General features: G+C 34.7%; 2 protein-coding genes across 5 annotated transcripts; both read right to left on the bottom strand.

Moving 5' to 3' along the window:
- Positions 1-1,944: 1,944 nt before the first annotated feature.
- On the bottom strand, positions 1,945-4,649 carry LOC116027665 (phosphatidylinositol/phosphatidylcholine transfer protein SFH6-like). Of its 3 annotated transcripts, none has more exons than XM_031269376.1 (10): positions 4,635-4,649; positions 4,412-4,503; positions 3,747-4,038; positions 3,559-3,658; positions 3,086-3,352; positions 2,881-2,958; positions 2,653-2,754; positions 2,514-2,563; positions 2,342-2,441; positions 1,945-2,181 (listed from the first exon to the last, which is right to left on the bottom strand). In XM_031269376.1, exons 2-9 carry the CDS (start codon positions 4,449-4,451, stop codon positions 2,342-2,344), a joined length of 1,029 nt encoding a protein of 342 aa, XP_031125236.1. In that variant the 5' UTR covers positions 4,452-4,503; positions 4,635-4,649; the 3' UTR covers positions 1,945-2,181. The 3 variants fall into 3 exon arrangements, with proteins under 3 accessions (XP_031125236.1, XP_031125237.1, XP_031125235.1); XM_031269377.1 differs by lacking the exon at positions 4,635-4,649 and adding an exon at positions 4,604-4,622 and having other exon boundaries at positions 4,412-4,491; XM_031269375.1 differs by having other exon boundaries at positions 4,412-4,636.
- A 2,981-nt stretch (positions 4,650-7,630) lies between these two features.
- Positions 7,631-15,050, bottom strand: LOC116027931 (hsp70 nucleotide exchange factor FES1). Of its 2 annotated transcripts, none has more exons than XM_031269714.1 (8): positions 14,614-15,050; positions 13,152-13,243; positions 11,703-11,853; positions 9,591-9,718; positions 9,265-9,423; positions 8,994-9,179; positions 8,175-8,381; positions 7,631-8,097 (listed from the first exon to the last, which is right to left on the bottom strand). In XM_031269714.1, exons 1-8 carry the CDS (start codon positions 14,843-14,845, stop codon positions 8,074-8,076), a joined length of 1,179 nt encoding a protein of 392 aa, XP_031125574.1. In that variant the 5' UTR covers positions 14,846-15,050; the 3' UTR covers positions 7,631-8,073. The 2 variants fall into 2 exon arrangements, with proteins under 2 accessions (XP_031125574.1, XP_031125575.1); XM_031269715.1 differs by having other exon boundaries at positions 7,631-8,094; positions 14,614-15,048.
- Positions 15,051-19,442: the final 4,392 nt, after the last annotated feature.

Raw genomic sequence — 19,442 nt, 5'->3', positions numbered from 1 at the left:
CCCCCACCTCATTTTTTAGTAGGTATATATGTATATATTATTATAATATAAAAATTTTACACTTTTGGCCCCTCCTATTGTTTTTAAAAAATCTATTATGTATAATATCATAGCATCACCATCTGTGTATCAAGAAGAGATATTGTCAGGTTTATTGCCATGGTGTCAAGAGAGAGAGAAGGAGAGAGATTGAAAAAAACACTCCTGCAAGTTAAGGGATCATAGTACAAATGGTCAGACTTTTTTTTTTTTAAAGATGGCTGCTGTGCGCAACGCACAGCAGCCACCCATGCGGGCGCGTGCAGTGCACGCGCCCGCATGGGCGTGACAGGCGCGCCTGTCACATAGCTTTTTGATTTTTTTTGTTAAATTATATTTGTCTTTTTTTTTTATTCTTCCCACCTCATTTTATCTTTCCTAATCACACCTACAAAAACTCCCGCGAAAAAACTCCACTGATAAGGATGCTCTCAAATGAACTCAAAATACATATATATTAATGCCTAAATTCATTAAATAAAAATAAATCAATCAAATAATCAAATTAACAATTTTTCTTTATTAATTAGCTTGTTTCTTTTGTTAAGATTTTAACGATGGAAGACATTAACTATTTAATTTAACTTCATTACTCTCTAACTTTTTTAGGTATATTTTAATTTTATTGGTTGATTAATTAATTGATAATCTTTTATGTGTTTTTATTATTTATTTAAAATTTTAGGATGTAAATTTGCTATGTTAAATTATTAGTTTTGAAATTTACAAAAATTAATAATGATTCTTTATTTCGAAATATTGATTTTCATCTTCATCCCTTAAACTTTGAAATATATATATTTAATTAATCAATAGAACAAATATCAATTTATTATAAAAAAGTTATTAGTTGACCAAACAATTGACAACTTTTTATTTGATAAAAGAGTGACAATGCATATTTAAATAAATGTAAATATTTTTTTAGAGAAAATTACATTTTCCGTCCTTAAGTTGGTGGTCGTGCTCACTTTTCGTCCCTAAACTATAATTGGTGTCGCAAATTTCGTCCTTTTAATAATATGTTGTACTCACCCTTCGTTCTTAAGCTATACTAACATTACAAATTTCGTCCCTAATGTCGTAGGGACGAAAAGTGAGCATGACCAACAATTAGAAACGTATTCTACAATTACCCGGCCTATAACTCAGGGAGTTAGGGATGAAAAGTGTAATTTTCTTATTTTTTACAATTGTATATATTTTGTGTTATGTGAAAAATTTGAAAGTAATGTTTGATAACCTTAACGATCATACTCATATAATTATATATTCATATATTATACTATTGATAGTATAATTAAAAATAATTATCAATAATAATCTATACAATCATGTATGGTGTATATAACGATATTGTATGATTGATAATCCCGACTAAATTTGGCCCCCCAACCCAAACTTCCTGGCTCCGCCCCTATATATATATATATATATATATATATGATTACCTCTAGCATACACTACCCAAAGATAAATAACCTAATATCCTACACACTCTCTTCTCTAGCATACTGTCTAGGCGCTAGGCGCTCCTCTACGACTGCCGACTAGCGCCTAGCGCTTATGGTAACCATGACTGTAATATGAGTATTTGCCGTGAATATACACAATCCATTTCTTCACTCATCGTGGTGGCAGGGGAGGTGGCAATGGCGATAGTTGTGGTGGAGATGGAGTATGTAGGTGTGGGGAGCATGGATTTCAAAATACTGCTGAATACTGTCGAATAATCTTCAGTCTTCACAATCTCCTCTTCATTTGAAAAATTATGCCAAATACTTCGAGGTAACTATTTTTCTCCAATGAAACAATTTTCCTTAATATCCATGTATATAGTTTTGATATTTAAAAGGATTTTGTGAATTCTAGATGAAAGGTGATTTTGTAATGCAGAAAGTGATCTAACAATAAAACATGCTGTTTTGATATTTAACAGCAATTGCATATAATAATGCTAATGCAGTCTTAATTATTGATAACTTTTAATACATCAATAATGGTTGGCTGACAAGGTTACAAATAAACACCAACTTCAGTTTCTTTGCCTCATCAACTTGTTTGTTTGGTAATTACCATAGATCTAATTTGTTCAACTTCAGATCTCAACTCAGCAGTAGCAGCTAGCAGGCAGATGCATTGCTGCAAACTCCCAGGGCAATATAATAAAGCAACAAGAAAAAGGAAAACCAAAATCAGGAAGCTGTATAGCAGAGGCTAACCTTAATTAAGAACATATTGTAATGCAAAACAGAGATTTTGTCTAGTAGCATTGTTCAGTTTAATTTACCACAGTTATTACCTATGATAAGGATTGATCCCTCCACGGCCCTTTGTCTGCCCTCAGACAGCCTCCGTCCTTAGCACAGCTACAGCTGCCACCTAAAAATTCTGGCAACTCACTGGAAAGGGAATGAATGAAATTAGACAGTTGAGCATTGGATGACAATGGTATGTGAAATGAAAATTACTACCTTCCGTTAATTACTTCAAGCAATTTGCTTCTGTAACTGTTGTCAAGAACCTAAAATTTGTAAAGAGTTGTAAGTCTCCTCGCATGATATTAAGAGCTTCTGAAGTCAATAGATGGGAACAATTAATCTCTGAACATACATGAATCTTTGAAGCAGTATAAGGGTCAATAAAAGGCTTGAGTACATTCCATAGAAGCCTAAATCCAGGACCGGCATTTATGATAAACATTTGGCCAAGTGTCTGTAATGTTGTTCCATCAAAAATGAGATAAGATGCCCTTTTGGGGGTAGGGGAATGAGGAAAAATATGTGGACATAAATATGATTTAAAAGTATTAATGTCGAAGAAGGAAATTTGGAGGCGTACTTCAGGATAAATGTCATTATCAATCTTCTGCAACTCCATAATAAATTCTCGCATTGGTTTGGTCAGGTTCTTTAATACCTAAACAATGAAAACAAAGAATCATAATCAGGTTTTTATTACCTAATAATAGAAATGAAGAATCATAAAGCATATAGTTCAGTCTTTGAATTATACTAAAAGATGCCAAGAATTTTATGGTGCTTACCACTCCTTCAACATCTAAAATTGTCAAACTCGAATCTATATGCCGTTGTGCAGCTTTAGTGCAGGCAGGAAATCTAATTGTAAGCGACTTCTCAAACTCCTGAACATGGTATTTAATATACCGATCCAGGGTAGTTACTTCTAAAAGCTTGTCCACATTCAGTTTTCCTAACCTTTCAATATAAATAGGTCTCCCTGCCTTATCAACTCCATGGTAGCCCTGGGGATAGCACTGCAGCATTTCATTTCGTTCTCTAAAGTCAAAATCCTGAGCACAGCATGAGGTATTAGCAATTAATATAGAATTGGCATATCACACATACAAGTCATCTATCAGATTTCAACAATTTGTTAAATCAGTGGTGGCAAAGTTCAGCCAGGAATAGGTTATTTGGAAAATACAGTCTAATATGCCATGTGTCCTCACATTGCAGATAATCCATCAAAATGGTTAAGTATAAACCATAGTAATACCTCCATAATAGTGTCAGTCCCAAAATCTTGCCTCCATTGAAGCATGTTGACCCACATTTTCTTTGCCTTCTCAATGTCAAACTTTCTGGCTTTCAAGAATCTGCATGAAACTACTAGTTGAGACTTTGGAGTAAGGTATCCTTGAACGATTCAAAACACGCATGTTTTAATATCAGTAGCATTGTCACCTCAACAATTCGTGATAATCATCGTGCTTCCTAGGAAGCAAGTTCTCCATGATCAGTACTTCCCGGAATGTACTCACAGCCTCCACTACTTCCTTTTCCCAGTCATCGTCTACGGGAATAGAACTTCCATGATCATTTCTTGTCCTGCTTTTCTTCTTAAAAGAATTCTTAACTTTTCCAGACACCTTTTTCGCTTTCATCTTCAACACCCTAATTCTCTTCTTCCTCTCCTCCTCAGATATTCCAAAATCTGACTGGTTATCACCCTCATTACCTGAGGATCCATCATGACCTAAGAAATCATACCATACATTTCCATTACCATCACCATTATACATTTCAAACAGAAGAAATCAAACACAACTTCAAGAACTTCTCCCAATTTGAAAAATCGCAGTCGGTAATCCGAACTGGAGTCACATTAAGAAACATATTTGCAGATGAAAATTGTACTACAATCCTGAATTAAGCAATTGAAGTTTAATCAACTTCCCAAATCAAGTGAACAACAACAAACACATGTATAAAAGAAAAATTCAAGCATTTGCTCCAATTACCAAAAATCCTACCTAGATACATAAATTTCGACTGTAATTACTAAACAACACATTACAAAGAAACTAAAACAAAAGCGTATGTATTTCGGTGTTCATATATGTACTCACTTGGCCTTGCAAATTGTTCAAACGTCTCCGGCATTGCCATAACCGATCAGTTCAACGATCCTTCGCCGGTTATATGAAATCTGTTCAATAAACTATACTCCGTACGTACGTGTGTATAAATAAATAAATATTAAATTAAATTTTATATATATTAATAAGATATAATATTAAATGAAGGAAGAAAATCAATACAAGCAAGAGAGGAAGCAGCGGGACGTGGTACTTGATAGTGAGTTTTGTTGAAGCAGTTATGGCATTTTACGCTTTGGTATGAGTAGATGTACATGAACTCCCAATTCACACTCCCACTTTCTACTCTATATGAGTTGACATGCTTTGATAGATCAATTTAATAGGGGGCCATGATTTTTGTTCATTCCCTTTTCTTCATCCTCTAATCAAATTTGAACACAATTGAGAGTAAAAGTTGGGAGTATAAATTTAGAAGTACATCTAGTACTTTTGCTTTGGTATTGATTCTGGGACAGTGGGACGTGTTTATGTGGCTTGCTACGTGCCTCTTCCTATAGTCTTTACTTTGGTGAGAAGGAAAAGCAATGTCAGGTGGGCCAGGCGGGCCCGCATAAGTCACAACTCCTGTATTAGAGTTTTTTCCCTTTTGGTCCTATGACTTTAGTGTTTCCTTCAATTTAGGTACACGACTTTCATTCATGACATAAGTAGTACTTGACTTTGATTTCTTTTCTACTTTTAGTTCTTGACTTTGATTTGTTTTCCACTTTTAGTCCTTTTGGCCATCCAAGCGACAACTTTTAATCGGAATCAACAAACTATTGTGCCATTAAGGGTAAAAGTGTCTTTTGATAAAGCCCTAAATATATCTATAAATAAAATTAGAGAAAAAATAGGAAAAAGAAACGTTATTTGCTTATTTTGCAGAGAAAAAATAGGAAAAAGAAACGTTATTTGCTTATTTTGCTTCGCTTTTTAAGGAAAAAGAAACGTTATTTGCTTATTTTGCTTCGCTTTTTAAGCGATAACTTTTAATCATTGCTTATTTTGCTTCGCTTTTTAAGCGATAACTTTTAATCAGAATCAACAAATTGTTGTGCCATTAAGGATAACTTTTAATCAGAATCAACAAATTGTTGTGCCATTAAGGGTAAAATTGCCTATTCATAAATCCCTAAATACATTAAACGTTATTTACCCTTAATAGCACAACAGTTTGTTGATTTCGATTAAAAGTTGTCGCACAGATGGCTGATGAAAGGACTAAAAGTGGAAAAAAAAATCAAAGTCAAGGACTAAAAGTGGCAAAAAAATTAAAGTCAAGCACTACTTATGTCAGGAATGAAAGTCGTGTACCTAAATTGACGGAGGCACTAAAGTCATAGGACCAAAAGTGGAAAAAACTCCCTGTATTATAATAGGTGGCAGGAATGTTGTGGATTATTGATCATAGCCTCGGCAGCTTTTGCTGGCAAATTATAAAGGAATTACTTTATATCGTGGATACTGATCTAAAAATAACTTTTAAATTTTATATTTGTAATTGATATGTTTTGTACTTGTAGTTAAAAGTTTTTGTGCATGTATTTATCATATTATGTGTCAGTAATTATTCTATATTTGTAGTTGACACATTTTCTACCTGTAATTGGCAGTTTATGTAAGTGTAACTATCATATTATGTATCAGTAATTATCAAGTTATTTATTTACAAATTGTTAACTGTATGTACAAAGTATATTAACTGAAAATACATAATTTTTGTATTACGATTCACAATGCAATATGAATCATGGTCTATGGTATAACTGTTGGCTTTTGCTGTACATTTGGGAGTGTGACTAGTGTCACCCACCCCTTGCTAAATTTCTCTGTAAATCCCCATCATTTCACACTTCAAGACTTCACATGAAAGAAGTTTATTTAACTCAGTTGTGTTGAAGTATGATATTCTTTTTTGTGCATGGTGGCAAGTTTTCTTCTTGTTCACGGTGACAAGGTTCTTTTTTTCACCCTTCATCAGTAAGTTTCTCCTCCTTAATGCTCCTACTTCCTTTACACTTTATCCCCTTCATGTACCTTACTTATTCTCCAAATCTTAGATTCTTCCTTAATCTACTGTAATATTTTGTTCAATTTAGTTTTTCTATCTTAATTTTGTTCAATTTAGTCCCTATACATTAATTAACTCCGTATATGAATTGGCTTGACGACGTGGCAGAAATGATGTTGGCGTCACCGTCAACTATTGTCCTTAATTATACACTATAATACAAGAATCTCATAAGTACTTTGACCTTCAATTTTGCATAGTAGCATTAAGTCAACACATTTTAGACATATATCACTATTGTAAGTTGTAACAATAGTAGACTAAATTTCTCAAGACCTCCCTTTCTTTTAATTTTTCATAATGTTTATTATACATATAATATTAGAAAATGGTCAAATAAGCCATCCAACTATATATTTAAATGCAATTAGACCCTTAAAATTAAATAATAATAATAAAAATACTAATTGTACCCTTAAACCTGTTAAAACAATGCACAAGTATTTTTAACATGTTACCAAAAGTTAACCTGATAACTTTTGCTTATGTGGCATACTAGGGTTTTTAAGGAGATTTTATAAGTGTAACTAGGAAAGAGAAAATGCGAGTGGAGGAAAAAAAATAAAACACAAAACAAAAAAAAAAAAATTATATTTACGCATCCAAGCGGGCAAAAGAGTTACGCGTGAGGCGCAACTCTCATTAATTTTGGTGGGACCCACTTATTCTGCAAAATCTCTATATTTGCCGTATACATTTTTTTCTCTCTCCAATTTATCACTCCACCTCATTTTTTTTTCTTAAAAACTGTGCAAAACTTACAAATGGGAAGGCCTAACTATTTATGTGTTTAAATATGACATGCATCCTTATTTAAAAAGCAAAATATAGCCTTACAGAATTTATATATACAAAAAAAAAAATATATATATATATATATATATATATATATGGACGGAGAAGCAAGCCAAGTTTCTCCATCCGGTCAAGGAAGAGCAGGCTAAGCTTCTATTTTAAGGAAGAGCAGGCTAAGCTTCTATTGAAAAAAAATAGTTATTTTAAGCATTTAAAATGGTCATTTTGTTGTGGTATAATTTATAGTGAATCCTATACAAAAAGTAAACACTACTTTAGAACACACTATAAAAGTAAGACAAAAGAAACATTTTTCCATAGGAAAATAGGCCACATAATAACGGGCTAAATCTAAGTCTAATATCTAAAATTCAACATAACCAAAACTTGTTTACAGCATAGAAGAATAGAAGCCAAATTGTATCACGAAACAGGCCGGTTTGACTGGTGACATAATAGTTAACACTGCTGTTGGCTGGTAGAGAAGTGAAAAACCCTATGAGTAGGCTCAAAAATCCTTTGCATTAACAAACAATCTTCTTTTTCGTGCCAATACTGTTCTATCAAAAAATCTTTTGCATTGATAAATAATCTTCTCTATTGTGCCAAGGCTGCCCTCGTCGCACTTGAAACTATACTTTCTAACACTAAATTCAAACCTAAGGCTCAATGAAAAACTATAGGTGAATTACTACCTAATATACACAGAATAATAGCCCAAGGCGTACACATCTCGAGTCAAAGAGTCCAAAAGCTGATCGTTGAAAATCGAATCACCAAATCATGTGGGAACTTTAGTAGCCTGCTATTTTCATTTTCGCAAGCTAGGATTAATATCATCATTTAAGCAAAAATGTACTTATTATAAGCTTTTGTTCTTACCTTATCCAGTTTCTGAATAAAGGTCTGCTGCACTTCTTGCCGAAGACTTTCCACGTCCATTGCATACTCTCTGTGATTTTCATCTACCATAAGTTGCTGCAACTGCTGTCTCATCCTCTCAAGTAACAGATCCAATTTGCAGAAGTCCTTGAAAACCAGACCTTCAGTCGATCTTAGCAGCAACAAGTTTCTTATTGCATAAAGGGCCTGTAATAAAGAGGCAGTGTTACTGTTCTATATCAAATTAAGGTTGTTTTTTCGTTGGGAACTTTTGCACCCTACTATGGAATTTGATACTCATTACCATGTTTGTATACTTTAGTTTTGCTATCGTACTATGGGATTCAAATTCATAAGTAATTATAAAACTCATTACTCTTTTTTTCCCCTACTTTTGAACAATGGAATAAAAAAATGGAGAAAAAAACAATTAATACCTTATACCAAAACCTGTCAACCAAATTACTAAAATTATAAGAGTTTTGTTCAAGCCTTAGTTTAGCATCTCTTTCTTGATACCTTTCTTTCCATTTGGGAGTACCACAAGTACCCTATATGGAGTGTGAATGTCAGGATGTAATTTGAAAGTGATTTATTTCTTTAATTCAATCCTAGAAAAGTTTAGATGAGCTATCAACTTTCAATCACCTAGCCATTTTCCTCTATACATCAAAAGACATAAATAACCCCTTCCTTCTACTTCTCCACTACTAGCATCCATTTTCACCCCCTGTAAGGCATAGCTTCAAGTAATTTTACTTTAATGCACTATAGAATATGGTGAACGCAGACGTCATTAACCAAGTCAGTATATCTTACCTTCTCCTGGAGATCAAGGTCACTTGACATTACTAGATCAACCACAGACTTCAAGAAGAAACGGTTGCTGAAAATAGGCAGCTCCTCTCTATTTTCACTTCCTAGTTGGCATTCAGCCAAGTCAGCAATAAGAGATACTGATTTCCTGTGTAACCTTATGTCTAAAGTTGAATTGTTTAGAATATCCTGCATGAATTCCCCAAAAAATAATTATTGCTACCACCTTTAAACAAGTGCAATCATTGCTGGACTCACTCTTCATACACATTACCTGAAGCATAGAATAACCAGCTTCCTGATAAAATAGCTCTTGGCCATCTAAGTTATTTCTAACTAAGGCTGAAATAGCATAGAGTGCTTTTGTAACTTCCTCAACAGAACATGACTTTGCCATCTTCACAAGGATCGCCATAGCTCCAAGTTCAAGCACCTGTTTCAACAGTTTTATACATTGGGCAAAAAATTAGAAATCTCATGGATTCCAAGCCAAAAGCCTAAAAACAAAAGAAATTAACAGCAATGCTTTCATGGCATCATAAAGAAAACAAACCATTTAGAACTTGTATATGGAGAAAAGAAAAGATGAGTGTCCACTACCTGTTTCTGCACTCTTGGGTTATTTTGACTGGCCTTGCCAATAACCTCTGCTGCAAGAGCCCTTACTTCTGTCGCTGAATGATAAAGTTCTCCAATAACCACAGTAAGGCCTCCGAGTTTGTGCAGGTCTGAAAATTTTCATAATTTCATTCGCATCAAGTAACATACTATAGTGCTTTTGGTAATGGGACATGATAAACTGGACAGCTGCAGACTGCAGTTAGGGTGGACTCAGGCTGACCATTCATTATTTAAAGATATACTGTCAAACCACATCAAAATACCATTTCTGTTTGATAATTCATGTTCTTAGCAGCAACAACATGATTTGGCAACATTGTATAGAAGCATATCAAGTGGTTAAAAGCAACATACCCAGAACAAAGACATTCCATTGCATGTCAAGTGCTTGAAGATACATATTACAGAGTAATAAATTAAACCCAAAAAAAAAAAGAAAAAAGAACAAGTTATTATTCACAAATTCTAAATACACACAGTGGAGCTCAAAACATTGGACAATATTATCTTGGTTAATATGCATACATGCATGGTTCAGACCTACTAATTGTATTTCTAGTTTTGTTGAAACAGAAATCTTATGAAACAGTCGCTGAGTCATGCCCCATCAAGGAGAAGCTCAATGGGAGTCATGGTTGCCTCCCTCACTCTCCCTTTTGTACAGTAGCAGCAAACAGCCTTTTTCTTTTTCTCTAATTATTCTGATTATGGAGTACAAAAGATGATGGGAATCACTATACAGACCGGACAATTTCCACGACATTTCCCAATTCATCTTCATCTAAATAGAAAGCTTCTTTTATTGAAAACTAATATTAAAAAAACATAAATTAAAAATTTAAAATAAACACTACAAATGCAATCTTTTTTAGAGAAAGGTCAATTTGACATCCAAGGCTACTATAGCCTTTCTTATGCAATTCCATAGATATCTCTCCTATTTTATCCTTCTTATAGAAGAATGTTCATACATAAGGATCTAAAGGAAGGCCAAATTGCAAATACAAGCAAGGTTATCAAGTCGGACTTTCTAGGCGAGATGCCGTCGACCGCCTAGGCGATGAGTAATATATATATATATATATATATATATATATTCAGATTTAAACAAATTAATATTAAATGTCAAATTCCATATTAATATTCCTTGAAACTTGTATTGCATTGGGCAACCCAAAAGTTCATTGAGACTTGTTCCATGAGACTTGCACTATATTGGGCAGCTCAAGAGTCCTTTCTTTTTCTTATTCTTTTTTTGAGTCCTTTCTATGTATGTATATATATACACAGGGAGGCATAGAAAAATCAGACTAGATATGTACAGGGAAAATATAGAATATACAGCTTTCAACCTCTAAACTAGGATCGGAGGTAAAAGTCAGTGCTTGGGCTAGGTTTAGGGAGCAGCGGCGACACCACGACAAGAAGTCCGGTCGCCATCAGAGGGCTCACGCAGTCACGCGCCACCATCTCCGAACTGCTCCGCCGTCACGCGCCGGCGCGTGCGGTTGTTTCCGGCGACTTCGCCGGCCGTTTTGTTCTAGGCGAGGCGAGCAGATTAGGCGGTCATTGTCGACCGCCCAGACGCCTAGGCGTCGCCTTAATAACCTTGAATACAAGGACAATAAACACAAGTAAAAAAATCCTAGAAAAAAATCAATAAATTGCATAAATATCACTCCTATCTTATCCTTCTTATAGAAGAATGTTCATAAATAAGGAACTAAAGGAAGGCCAAATTGCACACACGAGGACAATAAACACAAGTAAAACTATCCTTGAAGAAAGGATAATAACTGTCAGGATAAATCTCAGAACTACTAGCAATTCCATACATGTAAGGATCATTGACCATGCATAGCAATGAAAACCAGAAAAACGAAAACTATGGAGCTCAAAGTCATATGGGTTTTTTCCAGTGGTTATAGAATTATTTGACCTACATAGACTTGGATTTGAAATAGCACGCCAACAATTCAAATGAAATGAGCAAAATATTCTCCCAAGGAGAGTTAATAAAACATGAAAAATTGCAAATTCTCAACAAAAAATGAAAGCCAATGTTGATAAGGTGATGGGAATTGCATGTACCATTTGCATTATCTATTGGCTCAACAAGCTCCAACAGCTCATAGAGAGCACGGAATCTATCCTCCAAAGACATGGATGAATTTTTCAAGTCATCTATTGCAATCTGCATTAACTTTGCATCTGATGGCAATTTATGTTTCTCCATAAATTCCTGTCATACCAACCAAATAAAACTGTAATGACAGTAACAGAGAAAATCATAGCAGAATTAAGATCAAAGAAGATGAGGACACTTAATGCATGTTGGATCCAACTAAAACTTTTATTATATACTTGAGACTAAAATGTAATAGTATCTAGTTATTTCTGTTAGATGTATATGCCCTAGCCCCTAGGAGACACAGTATAAGGAATACTTTCATCAAATTGTCTTGTAATAATATAACTAATTGATAATAAATAGCATTTTATTATGCATTAAATTATATTTGGCTTCCCATATTTATGAATAAAGTTGATATTCATCATCCTAAAGGCTATACATCTTAAATATTACGGTTGTAGAACCTCTAATCGGGCAGCAAATTGTCCTATCTCTAGATTAGGTGGCAGAAAGTTTCATGTAATTCAGTAATTCCATATAAGATACAAAAAGCAGACAAGTGGGAGATTATTCGACTACAAGTTTACTAAATGGAAATAACAAATTACAGAGTATTTCTTTTTCTTACCTGTGAGTCATCATTTCTTGTTGGTTATGATTATACAACTAATCCTTTAACTTAAGGCAAAATGGTTGTCTCATACATAATGTAGACAAGGATTTGAATGTACATTATTTCACCTTCCTATTCACAGTTGGTCAAATGTAAATGATAGCCCTAATCTAGTTTTGTATGGAAATTTGTGTGTGTTCAATAAAAGATCCATTGTCTTGAGGTAAACAAGATGAACATTATATGTAAATCAGTAATATTACGAGAATAACCTCTAACCAGACTAAAATGAAGAGCATCATTTCATCTCAATGATTACTGAATTTAGGTATAGGTATAGGACCAGCATTCAAACAAGCATGACTTTCACCCAGTTGGAACATTGTTCAACAGAAGAACAGTATTGCATGGTACTCATAAAGGTTCAGTGTAGGCTTACTTCATTGCCAATAACGATGAACTACTACTAAGTGTCCACTCATTATTTATAAAAAATTTAAAAATAATATACTGAGTAATTGTTCATAAATATTACTGAAAGAATTTCAATTTTTCTCAAAGCCAACTTGACTATGAACTTAGAAAATCCCACCAAAATGACATATGTAATGCAAAGAAAATGAGATATTCAATAAAAAGTTATCAAACATGGAATTATTTGATCTCAATTACTATTGGAATATAAATTCCTATTTCCTTAATTTGGGAAAAAGTAATTATTCCTAATATCAATAAGATAGTTTAAATGAGATTTTTCTTCCCAAATTTTACACCATAAGACTATGAATCTAACCTGTAATTCTATCTGACGGCCCTTTAGCTCCTCAGGAGACAACTTTCGAACCTCTTTTGCTGTTTCCTTCAATTTTGCTGGATCAGAATGCCCTGAAGGCCATTCCACCAAGAAATAATGCTCAGTAGTCATGGTTAAGTTATTGAGAAATACAGCATAGTAGTGCAGTTACTCCCTAATGATAGTGAGTAAGCATATATTATGAAGTGATAGGGTAAGAATCAAGGATAGTATGGATAGGAGCAAGAAAAATTAGATTGAGAATGCCCCAAGAATGGATGGGTCACAAGGGAGGAAAGCATAAATGCAATGTAGAAGAATTGGTGTTAATATTGGAAACAGTACATTGTGAAGCAAGGCATGCCAAAAATTAGTTAAATTATACTCCATAGTAAAGTATCTCTGGAATTGAACATAAGAAAATAAATCTCGGTTGAACATGTCAACACTATCCAACATCAGACAAATATATCAAGAAGAGCATATCGTTGAGGTTATGCCCTAATAGTGAGGGTATCAGTAAGATGTGGTAAAAAAAACACCTGCCCATTCTACACTCCTTTGTTGTTTAGTAGTAGAGAATGAAAAGAATATGAATAGTATAAAAACAGAAGACACAGAACTAAGAAGTCTTCTAGCAGCCAACTACTATGTAGTGTGATGACATCTCTGTTTTTATTCCAAATGGGTGATCACAAGATCGAACACCAGTGGTGGGGCATTGATCCTTTGGGCTGAAAAAGATTGAGAAAATATAGAACAGATACTACCTTGTAAAGAATAATGAGTGTTTAAAAAAAAAAAGTCTTCTAGCAAAATCAAATACAACAAAGGATGTAGGTGAGACACTATATGAGAATCATTTACAAGTATCTAGCTTTTTGTATAGCCGCAAATGACATGTCCAATGACATACAAATGATAAAACATAAAAAGAAACAAAAATAACTTCAAGACCTTGTAAAGAATCATAAGTGTTTAAAAAAAAAGGTCTTCTAGCAAAATCAAATACAAGAAAGGATGTAGGGGAGACACTATATGAGAATCATTTGCAAGTATCTAGCTTTTTGTATAGCTGCAAATGACATGTCCAATGACATACAAATGATAAAACATAAAAGAAGCAAAAAATAACTTCATTCCAATTACAAGCAACCCACATTTTGACAGTGACCATACCGCAAACACATCAAATTGATACGCTAGCCAACCTTCGTGCTCCTAACAGGCCTAAACAAAGTCAAACATCTACACACCCAATTAGAGCACAGAAGCAATGGAGGAGTGTTAATAACCAACCTCCTCTCTCACATATATGTTAGTTAAATTAACTAACTATTTATGGTAATACAATAGTTACCTTAACAAATAAACAAGCATCCAACAAAAGAAGTCTAGTCTTAATATTTTGAAACAAAGAGATGCTGAAATTGAAAGTAGAAGGAGAAGAGGAGGAAGAAACCTATTGCCCACTGCAACATCCCCTCTAAGGAAGAAAAGCCGCCATGGAGCTCGTCCTCGGTCCCAGGAATAAGGTCTCCCTCATCTGCCTCATCCGCTGTGTCAGGCCAGAGAATCCCATGCGTTCCCACTCCCGTTGACTGATTAAGATCTTCTGGTCTTGCCATTAGCGCCGCCGTTGCCGACGTCACTAATATAGCTGCTGCTAGTGTTAGTGAAATCAATCGCCACATCGTTGCTGCTTGTAGTGAGAGCGTTTGTGGCCTTTTGAGCTCGGAAATCGATAGCTAACTTGTTCCTGAAATCGGGAATGATGAGAATCGATCAAGTAATTGGGCCTTTTGCCTCTGTTCTTGCTATGGCTAATTTGTTCCTGATTTGAAATTGGGAACGAAAGAGTAGAGAAAGGCAACAAGGTTATGGAGCCATTTGAGTTTTGACGCAGGTTTTTTAGTTCTCTCTCTCTCTCTCTATGTCCCAATCCCGGCGCCACGTCATTCGATCAATACATTATGACACGTCATCTTTTACAATCAGTACCGTTCAAAATATTGCCAAACCAATCACTACCGTTGATAATGTTGCCAAGCCACGCCTGACTGCCTGACTTGGCGTTTCTCCTTTGCCTAAAAATGGTTAAAGAGTATCTGCATCTCCATATGAAAAATCCTTACATTATCTATACTCATGAAATTTTTTTTCTTATTTTTAAAATACTATATGACTAAATTTATAATTAATCATTAATCATTTTTTATATATACAATTCTCTTCTTATTTTTAGGAGTAATTTTACTTTTATATCACCAAAAAAATAATTTTCTTTTTATCAATAAATTTTTACAATTAATCTTTTTTATCAATATATACTAGTTATCACATGCGCGTTGCGCGATTAAACCAATGTCCAATGCGTATTTTTAAATTAGTGTTCCTTAATTGATTCAAGTAGTCATACAATAATGAGAGAAAAAAATGTTAAATTAATAAAAATCAAAGAAATAGTCTTGATGCTTATATATTTTAATAAAACATAACGAAATTGTAAATAGCTAAATTGCAACTAAAGTAAGTAGAAACAAATAAACCACTTACATGGGAGCAAATGACGTGTCATCATTGTCACTTGTTTGGACACAAGTCCGACCATTTAAAATCCATGTGTAATTGTTTTGTGATCAAGTACTTTATAGTTCGTCCGGACAGGTTTGACAATGACATTTGAGATGATAAATGTACCATTTGTTGGTTTGTAAAGTGATATCATACATTCTAATGCCATTATCAAACACTATTAATTGAACCCGAGTTTCTTGCATTTAAATATAGCATTTACAATGATGTTGATGGTAAATGAGAGCATCTTCTTAATAATAATAATATTAATAATGATAAAAATAAAATAATAATAATAATAATAATAATAATAATAAAAGGGAGAAAACTATTTACTTACTGTTTCATCCTCAAGTACGATGAGCATATACTTTTCCTCAGGCGTTCCAATAGCGTTTCTTGGTTCGTTTTTCTTAATGACATGAACTGTACAACTCCAACCCACAGTTATAACTTTACTGCATTTGTCATGACTAATATCCTCGTGCCATGGGAAATATGTTCATAAAGGATGTTATGAAATAAAATAATGGGAACTACAACATAAATTCAAAAACCATAGATTAGGGAGTTAGGATTAACTAAAATGTGTAGATTATAGAAGAATATAATGAGAATCACAACATTACATACAAGGATACAAGTATAGATGAACATATTATACAATAGATATATTTACATAACGGTATTGAAGTTATACTAATTAATGAGTATACCATCATTGATTTTTTTTTTAACTGTAACCATTATGAGTACAAATACAAATAATAGAATTAGCATGATAATATTTTGACAATCATACCTATAGAATGTCAAGTAGATGGTGTATTGCAGAATATGTTAGGTTTAGTTTTGGGTGAATACCAGTGAGAAGAGGAGGGATTTATATACTGTTGTTTTGGGTAGAATAATGGTTTAGTTAGAAATCTATACAAAATTATAGAATCCTATTAAGACTTCAATATTCTAATTTTAAAGTTAGAAATTTGTACATAATTGTATTATAGAATATTGTCAATTTGTTTGAAAACTGCAATAAAGAAACAAATTGTCTAGAGAATTTAATGTTAAACTTCCGTTATATTTAACGGAAAGAATTTGGTAAAATTATAAAGGATTAGGATATATTAGAAATTTAATTGGAGGTTGCACAATAAGAAGAACACAAAGTACAATATGTTATAGCAGACTATTACACCAATATTTTTTTAGTTCCAGTTAGGGGTCTAATATTATTGGCTCTTATTATAAGTGTAGAAATTAAGTTAAAAGATTACAAAATAAAAAATTTTCACATTCCTCCAATTTATTTTACAAATTTTGAAATACAATAATTCGTACTCATATAAATTCTAAGCAATTAAAATAAAAAATATAAATTTTAGGTATGATGTTATTGCATGGACCATGGTCCACGCAGCTGTGTGGACCAAAAATAAAAAGTACATTATTTTTGTACTGAAGGTACATTATTTTTATACTGTAGGTACATTATTTTAGGGTACATTATTTTTGTACTGAAGGTACATTATTTGATATATACTGTCAAATAATGTACCTACAGTACAAAAATAATGTACCTTCAGTATAAAAATAATGTACTTTTTATTTTTGGTCCATGCAATAATTTGTCATTTTCCTTCCACTTGATCCTTCAAGTCTTGGACTTGCTTAGCTAGAGTAGCAACCTCATCGGGTACTCAGCCCCGGCCAGCTGGGGATTCTCCACTACACTCATGAACTGAGAGTTCCTCAGCCCGTCTTTGGACAACATCATATCTCCGCTCGCGCATATTTCTAGGCTCATTCAGAGCACCTTCTCTACGCACTTCACGTACACCCGGGTTTTTTACACCTGACTCACCTTGATTACCCAACCTATCCAAGGCAGACTGACGTGTACCCTCAGACCCGAACCTTGATCTGGCTGGAGGTCAGCGGGAAGCTGCCGACCTTTCCTGTGTCTCTAGTCGAATAGGCCGAGACTGCTATGCCTGATTCTTTTGAGGCCCTAGAGATGGGACTGGAGTCGTGCCTCTCGCAGGAGCATGCATCTCACGGGCAGCCAACTCCCGCTCATACAAGTCTGCCACCTGGTTTATCACGTTTACGATTCCAAGCACAACCAGCGCAGGCGACAGAGGAGGTGGGGGCACCTCCGCAGCTTGGCTCTCTTCAATAACCGGAGCATTCTCTCGCTCTCGCTCACCTTGCTCACGAGAATTCTGACAGCTAAGCCATTCTCGTAAGTCACCAGAACGGGGTCGGGTAAGCTACTCTTGCAAATCCCGCCCCTGAGAAACAGTTTGCCCCGCGGTAACATTCACTTGCACCTAGGGTTGTGTTCTGCCTTGATGACTCCTTGTGGTCACCATTGCTACGTATCCTCACCCTTCTCGGCTAGTTAGATCCACACGACTTTTCGTATCGATCCCCACAAACGACGCCAATATTGGTTTTATCAACCATAGATGGTTGATCGACAGGCCAACACTACCGGAAAATTGCTACGTGTTCGGTACGAAATTGGAGCAGCGTTTTGGCTTTTTGCATTATCAACTACTTCACCTTTCTCAAGGCTTTACACCCTTATTTATACAGGTTAGGATGGCGTTTTCCCCTTTGGCAACCCTAGACTACCAAAAATGCTTTAAGATTTCTTTCTATATTACATTTGGACTAACTTCCTAAACTAGTTTGACCTTCTTTCCATATCTCCTGCACGAAATCCACGATTGTCTTCCATCGCCTTTAGGAAATCTCCTAAACCGCCTTTTCGAAACCTCCTAAACCGCATTTCCCACACCGCCCTTCAGCCTCAGCTCCTATATAGGTCGAACCACTTTCTTTCCCCAGCTTCCTTAGCCTTGTACTCTTCCTCAAGAGTTGGTCGTCCGTGACCGTCTGACCCGCCATGAGCAAGGCCCATGCTAAGCCGGCTTCTGGCTATGATCGACCATTTGAGCTCCTCTCCCCTTCTTAATGAACCCTGACTTTATCGTTGGCCGACCACCCCTTCTTCCGAGTATTAGGTCCCGAGCCTTGGGTCTCCCCCATCAGGATCGATTGTTAGAATTTGGGGGCCGGGTGTTACACTTAATCCTTCTCAACTCCAAGTTTAGTGCCTTGATCACTAAGCCAACACTAATACAACTTCGAGTGCTTTTGCACCAAACTTGCAATCCACAAGGTTTTCAAAAGTTCCTCTTGTTACTCTGCCTTCTATTTACACTTGGTAGAGAAATGTGATATAAGAAAAATGATCTTTTTTCTTTTCTCTCCAACTCTTAGAGACTTTAAGAAAGATTAGTCTCTTTTCAACTAGATATTTCTATGAAGAATATATTTTCAGAACTTGAAGATTTTGTTTTCTTGTATGCTCTCGTGTATCGCCTGTGCCATCTTGTTCTTCAAGTCTTCATGCATTTTATAGATAATCAAATCCAGATTAGGCCTTTTGACTTTTGAAACTTTTCCTTATTTGGCATGTATTATATATTCTTGGAACTTGTGTAGAATTTGAACACTATAGGGTTTTGACGTGAGATGTCTTTTGCTTGAAATCGTTGCTTAGGAATTTTGCTCCTTGAAAATTATGCTGCTAAAAAACTTTGCCCTTTAGAAAGTTTACTGAAAAACTTCGCTCCTTAAAAAATCTTGCTCACAACCTTTGCTACTCATGAGTTAATCTCAAAGACCTTGCTATATAATTGT

Source organism: Ipomoea triloba, chromosome 8 (genome assembly GCF_003576645.1).
Source record: "Ipomoea triloba cultivar NCNSP0323 chromosome 8, ASM357664v1".
NCBI lineage: Eukaryota > Viridiplantae > Streptophyta > Magnoliopsida > Solanales > Convolvulaceae > Ipomoea > Ipomoea triloba.
The sequence above is the reverse complement of the archived record's forward strand: the minus strand, read 5'-3'. Positions and strand labels throughout refer to the sequence as shown.

What these genes read in the sequence shown, in the direction of transcription:
- LOC116027931 (XM_031269714.1), bottom strand. Translation starts at nt 14,845, where the DNA reads ATGTGGCGATTGATTTCACTAACACTAGCAGCAGCTATATTAGTGACG. An exon ending in GCCAATAGATAATGCAAATG is followed by an intron (nt 9,719 to 11,702) that starts GTACATGCAATT and finishes GAAAATTTTCAG; the next exon opens with ACCTGCACAAACTCGGAGGC. An exon ending in ACCTTGATCTCCAGGAGAAG is followed by an intron (nt 8,382 to 8,993) that starts GTAAGATATACT and finishes TCTTTATTACAG; the next exon opens with GCCCTTTATGCAATAAGAAA.
- LOC116027665 (XM_031269376.1), bottom strand. Translation starts at nt 4,451, where the DNA reads ATGGCAATGCCGGAGACGTTTGAACAATTTGCAAGGCCAA. An exon ending in TGAACAATTTGCAAGGCCAA is followed by an intron (nt 4,039 to 4,411) that starts GTGAGTACATAT and finishes ATGATTTCTTAG; the next exon opens with GTCATGATGGATCCTCAGGT. An exon ending in CTTGAAGTAATTAACGGAAG is followed by an intron (nt 2,442 to 2,513) that starts GTAGTAATTTTC and finishes TTCCCTTTCCAG; the next exon opens with TGAGTTGCCAGAATTTTTAG.